Source organism: Harpia harpyja, chromosome 2 (assembly GCF_026419915.1).
Source record: "Harpia harpyja isolate bHarHar1 chromosome 2, bHarHar1 primary haplotype, whole genome shotgun sequence".
Lineage (NCBI taxonomy): Eukaryota > Metazoa > Chordata > Aves > Accipitriformes > Accipitridae > Harpia > Harpia harpyja.
Genome location: NC_068941.1, coordinates 70,223,689 through 70,238,702, shown reverse-complemented (window position 1 = coordinate 70,238,702; position 15,014 = coordinate 70,223,689). Strand labels below are relative to the sequence as shown.

The window sequence follows — 15,014 nt, the reverse complement described above, 5'->3', positions numbered from 1 at the left end:
ACATTAAGCAAAAAGAATTTAGTGATATAAAAATTGTCTTAGCTAGGAATCACAACAAATAAAATGAACAAATAATTAGTTATGTTCATTTGGTTAATTATTGTTCTTTTAAAATTTTATCAACCAGATATGAAACCCCTATGGTTGTTCTTTTTTTTCCTATGTTAGCACTCATTTCGTTTGTCAGTCAGCATTTTCTGCTCCTGTTAGGAATCTGGAAACAGTAAGAATCATCCAAAATAAAAAGCTTTATTCAGAAGCCTTTCTAAGGTCAGTAACAGTTTGATGAAGACAGAATATTCTTAACATGTTCTCAGTGTGACATTTTATGAGGAGGCATCTCCAGGCACAACTAGTTCCAAGTCTACAGATCAAAAAATCCACTCCTCCTTAGTAACTGCTTAAAGTAAACTTAAAGTAACTGACATAAAGGAACACTAAAACATACCCACAAGCAGACAAGTGTAGACTGTAATAAGAAACTTTTTTTTTAAGTGGAGAACATACTTCCATTATAACTACAAAAAAAAAAAGCAACAACTATGGCAATATGACAGGAGACTACTAGACTGCTGAGAAGTCGTCAAATTTCTGAAAACACTATTCAAAACTAAAATAATAGCAGTTCTTGAACGCTGATAGCATGAACCTGAAACCCTATCCTGTAACATATACACACTCCCCTAACATGCAGTGTAAAGAAAGGAATTTGCTGCCCAAGTCACTAATAAAAACTCAACTCTAAACATATTAGGTGAAGCTTCTTGACTTTCAATAGAGCAAGTCCTGAAATAAACTTTAAAACAGCAGGTGTGTTGGGCCATGAAATAAAAATAATTTAGGAGTGGTTTTCCAGTAAACAGCAAAACCTACAGCATTTGGTGTCAAATGAAAGAGAAGGGCTACATAGACTTCAACGTGTTAAGCTGATTTAGATAACCACCAGAATACTTTTCATGTCCAGCTTTAAGACATATAACACTAGGAAAATGACTGTGCCATACTACATTTTCTACTTCAGTCATGACCAGGAATATACTGAACACTTCTTATCATCTGGTTCTTATAAAACCCAACAAAGTTAACTTGACTGATTCAAAAAAACCTACGAGTCACCAAAAACCTTGACTTTCCTTAAAAAAAGCCATTTGATCAATATCAAAAGCATGAGGAATAGCTTTAGTTAGCACCCTTTAACCTCAAGGACTTTCTCAATTAAGAGAGATTTCCAAACATAACCTCCGTAAACAGGAGGAGGTAGGGACTACATATACAGTGGCCTCTAAGATCAAAGATAAATGCACTGAGGGCTGTTAAAGACTATCCCAAAGTCAAAGGAAAGCCATGTTTTTCAACGGATGCAGGGCAAGAGAGGGAACAGCACTGTCCTTCTGGCTTTTCTGAGCCACTTCAATTTATTGAAAAATTTCCCTGTTAGAAGTTATATGGTAGAATTCTCAGAATTTTCATAAGTTGAAAAGATGTCAGACTTTTACCCCCATCAATTCTTTTGTGGACTGCAAGAAGAACAGATTAAGCTATACTCTGAATCACCTTGCATCTGAACTTCACCTGCCAAGAAAACTTGCTGACAAAGTGGCATCCCTTACATTACATCAACAAACACCCTACCCTTTACAGTTAAGGCTCTCAAGTGAAAGCAGATGCTACTCTACTATTCCATCTACAGAAGAAATTTAAATTATTATACCAGCACCACATATAATCCCACACTTAAAGCGGAGCACACATTGCAATTATAGCAAGTACTTAACCCCCTTCCAAAAGAAATTCAACACACCCTTCCACCACTGACCATATTCCAAGAGCAATTAAAGAAAACAGTTAACTTAGAAGGTTAAGTTTAAATTACAAATCAAGCCATTGCAAATACTGAAGACTTGAAAATTAATGGTCTTGGCTTCCAATATACTTCTTCAGTGCTTTGGGTTTAAGGCTATGTGGAACGAGACTTTGAGAAAAGTTTTATCTCCTGTTGTTTCCATTGTCAAAGCCAAGCATTTCCAAACCTGGGTGGTCTACAAGACCAAAGGGAAAATGTGCACACAATAATCATGGAATGGACTTAACAGGCAGGAGCTTACTCTCAAAAAGATGGTCTACTACTATATAGCCTTCTACTATCACCATGAAAGGGAAGATAGGAGTTTTGGAAGAACAATTCATTATATATTTCAAACAATGCCAACTTTATACCAATAAAAGCAAGCATAAATAGTTCATGTACACCTTCAGTTTGAGAATTAGAGGGTTTCTTAACCACAGATAATTATTTATCTTGCTCTGATCAGTGAATGTAAAAAGAAAAACAACCACCCCAAACTGGTTTTAAGACAGCACTTGACCACAAAAAGGATGTGACACTATGACATGCAAAACAAGGTTTTCATTAAGTGGCAGCAGGATTATTTTCAGTGATGCGTTCCTACAGAGACACTCCCATTTTTAGGAAAGATGCCTTAGGTTTCTTAAGTCCTTTCAGAAAGTAAGGGGTAAAGTAGTAAGACAATTCAGGAAAAGCTTTATGCCCATGGAATGACATGATAGTAAGATGTATTTGAAGTTTAAGTCAGATACTAAGAACATACACCCTTTAGATCTTCAAATTCTCATATCATACAACAAGGAATTTTGTTTTCACATAGATAAATACCAAATTTTTTTTTACATGAATGTTCAGAGTACTATCTCTTCCAAGTAACTATATAATCAAACTTTTCTGAAGAATTCTATAAAATCCTGGTCTCAGCTTATACATGTTAAAAAAGCAATACAGATAATGCTATAAGGTACCTTCCAAACAAGATACTGGTTCCTACAATCTGCAGCCAGAAGGGCATATAACTTCAAATATTCAGGCACAGCTATAAAAGGTATCCAATGTACTACTATGTCCTTCACATTTTGTCAACATCCAAATTTTATTTAACAACTAAAAATTTATTTTTGTAAGACTAACTGTAAGTTAGCTATAATCCATTTTATAAAGACTAAAATATCCTTCAGTTTTTATTTTCTGCCTAGTTAAAAGGCATCTATCAGATTACAGAACAAAGACCTTTTTTACATCACTTCTCCACACAGATTTTAAACAGCAAACCAAAGGATAGATTAAAGTTTTGAGAAGTTTGTCCTTCTACAAATACAGAGTGGTATTCCTTATATCTTAGATCTTCCCTGTTCACTAGTCCCCAAAATTCTTAAGGGTTAAGGAGGCTCTGCAGATCTGTTACCAGTATTTTCAGTGCTGAGGAAGATTTTTAAAGCCACACATCTACAAAAAAAAAAAAAATGTGATTTTAACTACAGCACTGGAAAGCTGTATGACCTCTGAGAATTTTCAGTACCAAGGAAACACAAGTCTTTTCCTCTCAAGTTTGAATATCACCAAAACGTGATCCAATCATATCATGTCAGAATTCTATCTGACATTTCAATTCCCTTTAAGTTCGTATCTGTAGCAGTAAGTTTCATAAAACACTAACAAGTCTCTACTTCTGTAACATTTTTCCTACTTTCCAGCTGCTATCTACACAAACAGCTAAATAAACTATTTGGAACTATCACCTCAGTTTGTGGATTAGTACACACCTATCTAGCCATTAAAATACCTTTATCTTCCTTTACCAAAAAGGTTAGCTACCAATCATAAAGCCTAATAGAAGCAGGGGCCAGGGAACAGGACTGGACTCCAAAAGGGGAAAATGCTGAAAGATTCTTCTCACTTTTGTATTCATTAAGCAAATAAAACTTTCATCAAATTAGTTTTGCTCACAATTTGTGAGGTGTTCTTACACAATGAATTTCAAGAAACCAAAGCAAGTTTCACCCACACACCTAGCAACAGTCTCAACCTTTAAAACTGCAGCATCATATAGATAAGAACTCACCTGTGTTGTTTTACCAGACCCAGTCTCTCCAACCAGCACAAATGACTGATGCCTTATCAAAATATCCGTAAATCTTTCTTTATATTCCCAGACAGGAAGTTGTAGCCTTTTTTTCAGGATGTCATAATACCGTGGTGTATGTGGTAGATTTGTGAAAGGGTTAATACTGTGTGGGATCATTGCTGGTTTTATAGTTGGTAACCCAGCAGCCGCATAATACGTAGAGTTAGATGTAGGTCGCAAATCTTTTTCCTTGTCCCTTTCTCTGTCACGATCTCTATCTCTGTCACGATCCCTGTCACGATCTTTAGAACGGTCATCACGGTCCCTGTCCCGGTCACGATCTTTCCTAAAATGAGTTAAGAGACATAGCAGAAAATGAGATGCTTGAATATTTAAATGCAGAGCAAGAATTTAAATACAACTTTAAAGGTATCTAGTACAAAGTGGATATAAACCAAATCTTTCAAAAAGCCTTGCAAACAGCTACATGGAAGGATAAGCATCAAAGAGTAAAGGTATATGATGTGTACTGAATATTAAATATACATAGTTACACTCATTGTACACAAGCACTGTGACAGTTCCTCTCATTACAGGCAAGACTGAAGAAAGCTATCACATGAAGAGCACATCATCTTAACCCTCTTCATTTAATGACTATAAAGAATCAGCTGTACATTCTAGACTTTTCTCACAGTTCTTCCTATCCCTACTTGCTGCTGCTGCAGAAATATAAGAGAACACTAAACAGACTTCTTGCCTACCTAGCAAGGGAATTATGCTAACCTGCAAAAACTAACTCAAGATAAGCAAGCCCTGGAAGAAAAGGTTGATTTTAACATCCCACAATTACTTTGTAGCTTTTTTGTTCAAAGTCTTCCATACAATTCTGACACAATCAACTTCGACATACAGGTTGTTGAGTCTGAAACTTAGACTCAAAACCAGCCACTACAGTTCACAGAATTGTTTAGGTTGGAAAAGACCCTTAGGTTAACGGTTGGACTCAATGATCTTAACACTACGAAGTTGTACTATCTTCTCTAGTATCACCTCCTACCACACACATAGAACAACCAGAATTTATGTATTCCCATTTGTTCCAATTATTAAGTCAAAAGAAGTTCATTGCACTGCAAAAGAAAGACAGTATTATTTTCACTGTAGTTATCCACTCAAATTTCAATCTCTGGCCTCAGTCTTAGTGGCGGTTTCTGATTTTGCAAAACCACGTACTTGTTCTTGCACGTAATCCCACTCTCTCTACAAACACTGAAACACTTGCAAAGAAATACCCAGTTTGACCCAAAGAACTATAGCTACACACTTCTATTAAAAATCCCAAACTTACTCTAATTCAGCACTTTGAAATAAGACCTGCTTTAGAAAAACACCTCATCACATTTTCAACAAGTGTAAGTCAAAAGATTACTGGCATCTTTGCCTGCAAAACTGAGGATATCCTCAGCTTCAGCTTCTTTTGTGCATTATGTTAACTGAAATCCCATCAAAAGGCAAAACAATAAACTAAGTCAACACCAGCTTTATAGTAAATGCACATAGAAACATTTTTAGGAATAGTCATTAAGGGAAAACAAAACCTTGCCCTCTTCTTTACCAGCACTCGGGCATGCCTGAAAGAGTAGAGAACATTTCTGAAGAAAACTGTTGGCCAGCACTCCTCTCCACAGTTGTTGTTTTTTTTAACATGCAGCTGGCATTCAAATGTAACTGGTGCTGTAATAAGCAAATTCCTACCTACAGAGAAGGTGAAGTAACCAAGATTGTATTAGTACCAATTCTATAAATTTTAATTCAAAATGCACTGCACATCAGAAACAACCACCACTCTTGTTCTTGTATAAACAAATGTAATCTATGCAGGCTGTATTTTGCCCCACCCCACCCCCCCAATACTTCAACATATTATGGCTTTAGAGCTTGTCACAATAAGTTTTTGGTTTTTAAGAAGGCTTCTTTTAACACAGACCTACTGAAAATAAAGGATTACAAAACATTGTTTACTGTCACTTACCTAACTCACTTGGACATAGATCTTCCTAAAGCTTTGGACACTGAATTGTCTGAAAATTAAGGCCCTTTTAGATCATTTGCTTGGATCTAAGATACTATAGCTTCAACATTACTAACACAGTCAAATACTGTACAAACTACGGCAGGCAAATACTGCAGAACACAACAGGTTCATGTTCTCTGGTATGGGAAAGTTACGCCTGTTAACTGAAGGAACTAGGCTCCGTTATGCTACACTTAACAGTGGAAGAGTCTAACACCATGTATCAGACAGGAATAAAGCTTTGGACTTGTAGTTAATGAGCTATTCATAATCAGATTTTTAAGTATCTGCTGGTATTGGGATAAACAAGCACATGGTCAGACAGTAACATCATTAATAAGAACAGGAAATAGAGGTATAAACGCAATTTAAAAATGGTAAAGCCAGGGTAAAATGCAACAACCTGGTAACAGCACACGCTTCACTGAAGGGAAGAATAAGACACACTATTAATGGGGGGTTTTGGTTTGGTTTTTTTGGTGGGGTTTTTTTGTGTGTGCACACACTTCTGAAGGATTTTTATTCTTCACTGCTATCTAGTCAGAGTGTAAAAAAACCACACCAACAATACAAACTATTCCATAACCATTTACTTAAACAGTATGATGTCAGAAGCTTCTACACCACAGATCATCAAGTGTATCTTCAGGTGTGCTTCAGCCTCACATAAACCAGTGTTACTGCTAAAATGAACAGACCCACACTGTTGCCAACCCTTTCCATGCGCTGATATAAGCATGTCGACAGCCTTGTGCAGAACAAGCCCTCCCTAGACCCCCTCCACCAATGTTAATTCTAACTCGGATCAGTTCTCTGATCTAGTCTCCCAGACACTCACGTGCAGCACAAGGGAGAGAGGGCTGCACTGTTGCCTTCTGTGTCAGTAGCAATTTGTGTGGGCTTAAAGCATAGATAAAAATGCAACCTCAAGAACAAGACAGTGGATTAAATAGACTACAAATACAAACCCGAACGGTAAGTCCTGTTAATGGCCCATTTCTCAGTTTCTTCACTGAACTCTCATAGCTGTTCAATCGTACAAATAAGAAAAAAAACCTATCAAGTTCTATCTACATTTCAGAAATTAAAAACTGCTTAAAGGTTAATCGAGACAGTTGCGTCCCTCTTGCTTTAAAAAAGAAAAAGAGAAGCAGTAGCAACCAGATCTCAGCACAGAAAAACCACAACATAAAACATGCCCTCAAACTTACTCTCTAATACTTATTATTTTATAGCAGCACTTTTTTTTTTTTTTTCCCTAAAAATGTTTCCCAGTCTCCCATTATTACCGAAACTTTGCAGAAACATCCAGACTCCTTTGGTTGACAAGGGAAAGGAAGAATGACAGTTATGCTGCCGTATGAATTTACTAAACTTTCTAAAAATGCAACCTGGCAGTTCTTCATTTATAAACTGTCACATTTAAGTTACTTTTCATTATTGCACAGAGAAAACTGATCTCAAACCCAGAAACGAACAATAAGATAATCATAATTTAATCACATTTATTTTGTGCTTGAATCCCATAAGAGCCTCCATAATCAGAAGGGGGTTGGGTTTTTTTGCTTTGTTTTTCAAGTGAAGTAGTCTCATCTGCTATCTGCTTTCACTTCCTTACGTCCACACATATACACACATGGATACAAAAGAAACACTGTAGCAATCACTATATCAGAGGATGAAAAGCATATAAAAATGAAAATGGAAACAAAGGGCATAAGATAAAACCACTGATCAACACAGTGAAAGTCTAAGGACATCTAATAGAACATCAGTGTTTTTTCTCCATTACTAGACACGGCAATAGTTGATGCAAAAAGGCCAGGGCAGCTAAAGGAGGATTTCTGTTCTATACGTAAAAAAAAGTGCAATTAGTCTGAATGATACATCCCACTAACACAGTAACTGTGATGTTACACAACAACAACAGAAGTATGTTTGGAAAAACATTAACAGTTTTTAAATAGCATGCACGCAATTCACACAAACACTGTAACCAAAAGCCTTCCATACAATCCCCATTTTTCCTAAGTTTTTTACTTCATAGATGGTACTTCAAGACTGGAACAAAACAGATGTCATGCTGATGCTTAAGGTTACACCAACACTTACAAGCCTGTTGGCCTGGCATCGTTGCCATGTAGAGCCACACATACCAATACAGGCCTCAATTAAATAGGAACTAAAAACAGAGGGTAACTTGATACAACTTTCATATTTAGTCAGGTGGTCCAGTCTGAATGCAAGATAAACTACTATTCTGCACGTGAACTGGTAACCATCCAAGGAGCTAATTCAGCTTAATCCAGCTCTGAAAGCAACTAAATTGCATAAAGGCACTCTCAGCAGAGAGGAAGACGTGTACACATACATGCTATTAACAAGAATCTCTCTCTGCATCTTCCTTACAGCCTTCCATAAGCTGTAAAACCAAACTACCCTAAAAGAAATCAAGACAATGTAACACTAGTATGGCTTGTGCTACATGAATTAAGACTTCCAGTAATTTTAGAAATAATGACACTCAATATTATTATCCTTATAGTGACTTGTTCTCAGTCCTATGCCATTTAATGCTTTTATTGGCAGAGGAGGAAGGGACAAAGAAGGAGCACAAGACCACCTCCTGTATAGTTTTCAGGTGTCATAAAGGTCAAAGACTTCTGGTTAAAAAGTTTTACCACTGGTGGGAACTCATTAGAGTATATACAAAATGGTAAGACTAAGAGTTCAGAATGACAGTAGACAATCAGTAAAAACAACGGCAAATAAAACCATACCAAAACTATAAAACCCACCAACAAGGAAATACTGACCTGTGATTATCTTTACAACCAACTGTAACAGTTGTACCACATTTAAATAATGCCCAGTTTTACCATAACCATTTGAAAATTTTACAAAAATTTCTACATACAAAAACGCTGCATATGTACAACTTTTCTACATACACAGAAGAGCTATTTCAAATTCTGGCAAATCAGGCAAAAATGTAATAAAGGAGATAAATAGCTCAATACATTTATTTAAAAAAATAAGGTTACGGTGATCCTACATACAGGAAGCATGTTCAATAATAAACATTCACTTTTGTTTAGCAGAGAAAAATGCATCAAACTCTAGGGGCTAAAAACTGAAACTATACAAGCTCACCTTTAAAAAAAAAAGGCAAGTTTTGCAAAGACTGTTTTTCAGTGAACACTAACTGCTATGGTAGACTTTTAGTTAGTGCAAGTTTTGAGAACAAGATTAAGTGTTTTTCTTAGTAAATACTCTAGTCCAAAACAATGCTGTTGGACTTTAGAAATGGATTAATTCACAGAAGTCTTTTGTGCTCCAGCAAGAAGGGCAGACTACATAAACATAGTATTTATTTGTGTGCCTTTAGACTTCAGAAATTTACTTGAAAGACCCACCTGCCTTTCCCCCCCCGTCCAATTAGAGGGTAAAAGATTATGCAGAGAAGGCTCTAAAACAACTGTGTATAAAACGACAGCACCAGTGTATTGTCTGTATTCCTGCAATTTAATTAACCTTTATGAAAACCTGCTAAAGCTGTGCAATACAGTCCTAAAACTTTAACCTTTGCAAAACTAAGGAAAAAAATATAACCCCTCCCCTGATCCCTACCCCAAAACCCACCTCACCGTCGATTCTTACTTGAAGTCAAGCACATCCCTGCCGGTTACTGAGTGAAAGACGTTAACAAAGGAATAACGCTCCTACCAGGGCAGGCACTAATTATACAGGCGGAACAAACCTCATGCTGACTTCTAGCACCACGTTTGCCAGACCTCTCAAGCCAGAGAGGGGATGAAGGAAACAAACAAAAAACGAAGGAAAAAGAGAAAAAAAAAAAAGGTAAAGAACGAAAAGAGCCGCAGACAAAAGCCGGGCGCGGGGGAGTGGGCCGAGCAGCGCGCCGCCCCCGGTTCCGCCGCGACGGGAGCCCAGCCCAGCTCTCGCCCAAGCGGCTGGGCCGGCGGCTTCCTCCCCCACCTCCCCACCACCGCCACACGAGGCTCTCCCTGCCCGCTCCCTACCACCGCGCTGCCGCCATCCGCCTCCTCCGCCCCCACCGAGGGGCCCGGGCCCGACAAAAAGGCCGATCCCGGGCCTGGGCCTAGCGCTCCAGGGAGCCGCCGAGGCTCCCGGGCCTGCCCAGCCGAGGCGGCGCCGGCGCCGCCTCCGCCGAGGGTTCGGCCGCTGCAACCTCCTCCTTTCACACCGCATGGCAGCCGCCCGCTCGCCGGGGAGGCCCAGCCCCGCGAGGAGAGGCCAGAGCCGAGGATGGGGAGCGGATTGCGCGGGAGCCGCTACGATCCTGCGCCCGCCGCAGGCCGCGCTCCCCGGGCCGGGCCGCCCCTTACCCGTCGGTGGTGCGTTTCTTGCTGGAGCTGTAATCGTCCCCCAGATCTAGGCGGTGGCGCTTGGACATGATGGCGGCGGGCGGGCGGGCTGGGTGGCGAGCAGCCGGGCGATGCGGCGGCCGGTCGGTCGGCGGGCCGGCCGGGGCTGGGTGCGGCGGGCCGCGCTCTCCGCTCCTCCAGCAGCAGCGACGGCAGCGGCGCCGCGAGGCCAGGCACAGCGACTAAAATGGCGGCCGGAAGGAAGCGCCGGGGCTGCGCGAGACGCTGGCGCGCGCGGCGCGGTGGGGCGGGGAAGAGGGTGGAGCGAGCGAGCGAGCGCGCGCGCGCGGGCGGGCGGGTCCGCCTGCCAAAGCCTTCCCTTCGGCGCGCGCCCAACGGTCGGCCCAGCTCCGCGCGCTGCTGCAACGGTGGCGGCGGGGCGGGGGAAGGGGCCGCCATGATGCCGGCGCGGAGGCCCCCAGCGCTTGCGGGACGTGGGCCGCTCGGCGAAAGCGGGGCCGGGCTGCGCAGGGCCCTTCCGCGGCGAGCGGGAGCAGCCCTGTCAGGGGCTGGCAGCCTGGCCGTTACCGATGATGCCCTGCAAGAAAAAAAAAAACCCTTTCCACAGCCCTTTCTGTTCGCCCGGGCACGCGTGCGCTGGAACGGGAGTTACCACAGAGGGAGTTTAAACCAGGACAACTGTCTTGGTAAACCTCTATTTTAAGCCGTCACAGACTTCCCTGGGTATGTTAGCCTTGCCTGCGGAAAAAGGCGATCTTTCACAAGTCATCTGTAGCAGCAGAAATATTAGAAAGCCGGGGACATTAAAGCTACATGCTGTGAAAGCCCATACAGCCTTTACTCCAATGTCAACAGTAAGTATTCATGGCAGCATATTTGATGAGGAAAAAAAATTTTAACTGTCTTTCAAAGACCCAGAAACAAAGTTACTACTTTTTGCCACTTTCTCTTGGAGTTTGTCTACAGTGTCTGTGTAAGATTACCAGTACAAGGGAAGACAGTGTTCATAACACAAACTCCAGTAGACCTGTTTAGTTCTGCTACATCAAAGTCTTCTAGGTGTGAGCAGGGCTACAATGGCATTTAGTAACACAATTCCTGAAATTAAACAAGGCACATGAGTTCAAGTGCCATTTCCTCGCTACGGTTAGGTTTTGCTTGAACAGTTACAGCTGTAAGTAATTATTTTTCACACTTCTAACTGGCATAATTGCCAGCAGAAGTCTGCAAGTTTAAGCCTGGTCCAGAACAGTTGATCCTCAGAGTTGTTTCTTGTGCCCCTGAGCTGTTCCCCATCTACCACCTAGCACCTTTTAAGAACTGGGTTAACCATCCACACAAGCAACATTTGTCCTCTAACTGAAGGCACAGGTGAGCCTGGGCAGGGGAGGATGAAGATAGGCAGACAATGAGATGCCTCTAACAACCATGTCTTCAGGTCAGAAGCACACTTAGTGCTCACTGAGCAACCTCTGCTCTCGCACAACAACTTCCTTCAGCCATTTCTGCTCCCTCCCAGCACTAAGTCTCAGCAGCTGCCTTGCCTTCCAGTGCGGTCACTTGATACTTTAGCACAGCTCATAAAAGCCAGTCTCTAAGAGCTTCTGGAAAGACAAGAGGCACTGTGCTTGATACTTGTGATAGCTATTTGGAGAACATCAACCATTGGACTTTCTGTTCTCTGTTCCTCCCCTTTCCGTTCCCAGACTATTCATGCTCCTTCGCACCACTGTAGTGATTTAAATTCATATCATAGACAAGTAATTTTAAGATAAAAATTAAAAGCACTACCATCATAACGGTATCTCTCTTCATCTAGGCACATTTGTTGAAAAACATGCGCTTTGCAAGGCTTGCTCCCCGTCACTCTTCACAGCCCTTCTGCCAGAGATTACCTGAACCTTTGCTCAGCTACTTGAATGAGCACTTGATCCCTAAGCATTTTGATCAAAGGAATTGGGTTAGTTCAGATGTTTTAAATAACAAATTTTTGTTAACTCTATCTGACAGTGAGAGCAAGGGAGCATTCACATAAATGTCTCAGCTAACAAATACAAAAGAGGTCAGGAAAGATCACCTAGCAGTAGTGACCTGCTCCACAAGTACAGCCAGCTCAGCAAGTGGGTTTTTGTCAATAGCTTCATGTTCCAAAGATTTTCTGGGATTACATCGGTATAACTACTAAAATATTTAATGTAGACAAGTCCTTAGAGTACATTCTTTAATATAAGAGCATTCCTGTCCCTAATTTTAGATAATATAACGAAATGGCACCCACAGCTCAACTGGAGTTCTAGACACTAGTGTAATAAAAATAACATTATTCCACTTAGAGTTATCAACCAAAATAAATATTCCTGGAAAACTGGATTTTGAGCTTTGCCTGTGAAGCTGGAAGTAATTTTTCAAGTTGTATTATCAGAGGTTGCCAGATGATAAATGTTACAGGGCATCTCTCCCTGTCCCAAATACCAAGCTTATTTTTTGTGATGCTGTGGTAGTGTACACAGAGCTGTATTCTCAGAATGCAGCTGAGGGAAGACTTTCTACACATCTCCCCAAGTGGATTTTAAATTATGTCTGTCTGAAACAAAAGCAAATGATTACTGAAATAATGTGTTTGAATAGCACAGATTTAGCTTCTCAGAGAAGGGAGGAAAAAAAAATAGTGGCTAGGTCTCCCTGGAAAGTGGGAAAACAGGGGAAGAAGATAAAAGCATTACATGCATTAGCTGGGACAAGCAGCTACTGCTGTGCAGTTCTCAGAAGGCAACAACTGTCCAACAACAGGAGCCTGGAGAGCTCTGCAGCTATACATTCAGATCTTCATTGCTCCTCCCTATGCACAGCAGCATAAGGCTACTTATGGTCTTGCTCCAGGTTACCACATGGCCAACACCAGGGAATTTTCTGCTTTAGGATGTAGGAAAACAGGAACAGTTATCTCAGCAGGTGTGAGATCTTAGGCTGTACCTCAGCAGCAAATGCAAAAAAGAGAAGAAGATTGTGTGTTAGTTGGGGTGAGCAGCTACTTGAGTGCTATGCCCCAGACTGATATCCCACATACTAGTTCACTCTCTTAACAATACTTTGCAAACTCCTGAACTCATCCTCCACCCAACCGTGCTTTGAGCTATATGACTGCATAATAAATTATCTGGTCCCATCCCGAAGACTTTACAATGTAAGGCCTTCATCCTGCAAGCACACACATGCCTTATTTTACTAATGCAAATAATCCTTTTAACTTCAAAGGGATTACTAAGAGTAGCAAAACTAAGCATGTAGGTAAGTGTTTGCAGGATCACAGCCTAAATATAAGAAGAGACAAGAGAAAAAAAGATTGGTAAGCACAAATTGACATAATGACAAAGTGATAAGCATTACGCCAAAAGCCTAAAGGATGAAAAGAACGTCTAAAATAGGACATGTTTAAGCATATTTTCTGCCTTTTCAAAGGCATTTATTAAATAAGAGGTTTTTGTATTCCCCCCCGCCCCCAAGTCTTTTATATCCATCTACAAAAATGAAAACCTTAGATTACTGAAACAGGAGACATTTATATGAGTTGCCATTTGACTATCATCTACTCTTCTCTCTCCATTTCTTACCCTAGTTTTAAAAAGTATACTCACTGGTGTCAAAATCCTCTTAGTCAATTTCCAGCAAATATTTCTTTGCTTTTGGTATGGGCATAATACTTACTATGCTATTTGGGTTGAAAGGAGCATTAACATTTAGAACTGAATCAATGGCTTAGAGAATAACATTATCTCTAAGACATTAATTTTTTTTTCTGATTGTGCATTGCCTTCTCCCCAAAAGAATAAACATGGGTCTCAGACAAGCCATAATTCAAAGACCTACCCTGGATAAGGTGAGGTTTCTGACAGAGAAGTCTAGTGTTACAGTTTAGGATATTATTGCTTGTAGCTAATTGCTTCATCCCTTTGCTAGAGATTACCAAGTCTATAAAGGGCAGGAAAATGAGATCTATCCCGTCTAGCATCTTAGTTGAAACACACCTTCTTCACTGGCTTAAGCTAAAACAGGGGATGGTGAAGTGAAACCACAAACTGCTACTGCAATGGAAGCCATAATAATGAGCAGAGTTGTAAGACAGAGAGCTAGGAGAGGTTAAATCTGCTAAAGCTTGTGTGTTAGAGCCCTAAAACCTCTGTAGTACATATTTCTTTTATGGCTGGCTGGCTTGTGGTAGACCCTAAGCTACAGTCTACATGCTCCCAAATCTATGGCAACACTTGTACTGCCAATACTTTTTTTTTAATAGTTTGCTTTTTTAAAAAAAAGTCTAACTCCTATTTTTTATAAATCTACAAAACATGATATTAAATAATTTCCTGAAAACTAATTTAAAAATATTAAAACAAAATATTTCTGATAATTAGCATTGCAATCATTGTTTTAAAATTATATATATATATATATATATATATAGGGTAATACCCTTCAAAAATTACGCAGGAGCCTTAAATGCAAATGCTCATCACAGACAAGCTCTCATTCTATCCTCCCCCACCAAGCCCATGTGAATAAATGGATATTATCCTCATGTTCTGTCATATCATCAGAGAAAGAATACTTGAGACAAGAACCCACAATCAGAGTATGTTTAAAAATGTCAGACTTCCA

At 40.3% G+C, this 15,014-nt stretch overlaps 1 protein-coding gene across 1 annotated transcript in view; it reads right to left on the bottom strand.

Moving 5' to 3' along the window:
* The window catches only part of DHX15 (DEAH-box helicase 15), a 47,448-nt gene extending 36,884 nt beyond the window's left edge, over positions 1-10,564 (bottom strand). The window contains exons 1-2 of the mRNA XM_052780339.1: positions 10,362-10,564; positions 3,912-4,260 (exon numbers count right to left, since the gene is read on the bottom strand). Coding sequence (XP_052636299.1) covers positions 3,912-4,260; positions 10,362-10,429 — 417 coding nt within the window. The 5' untranslated portion in view covers positions 10,430-10,564. The remainder of the gene's footprint in view (positions 1-3,911; positions 4,261-10,361) is intronic.
* Positions 10,565-15,014: the final 4,450 nt, after the last annotated feature.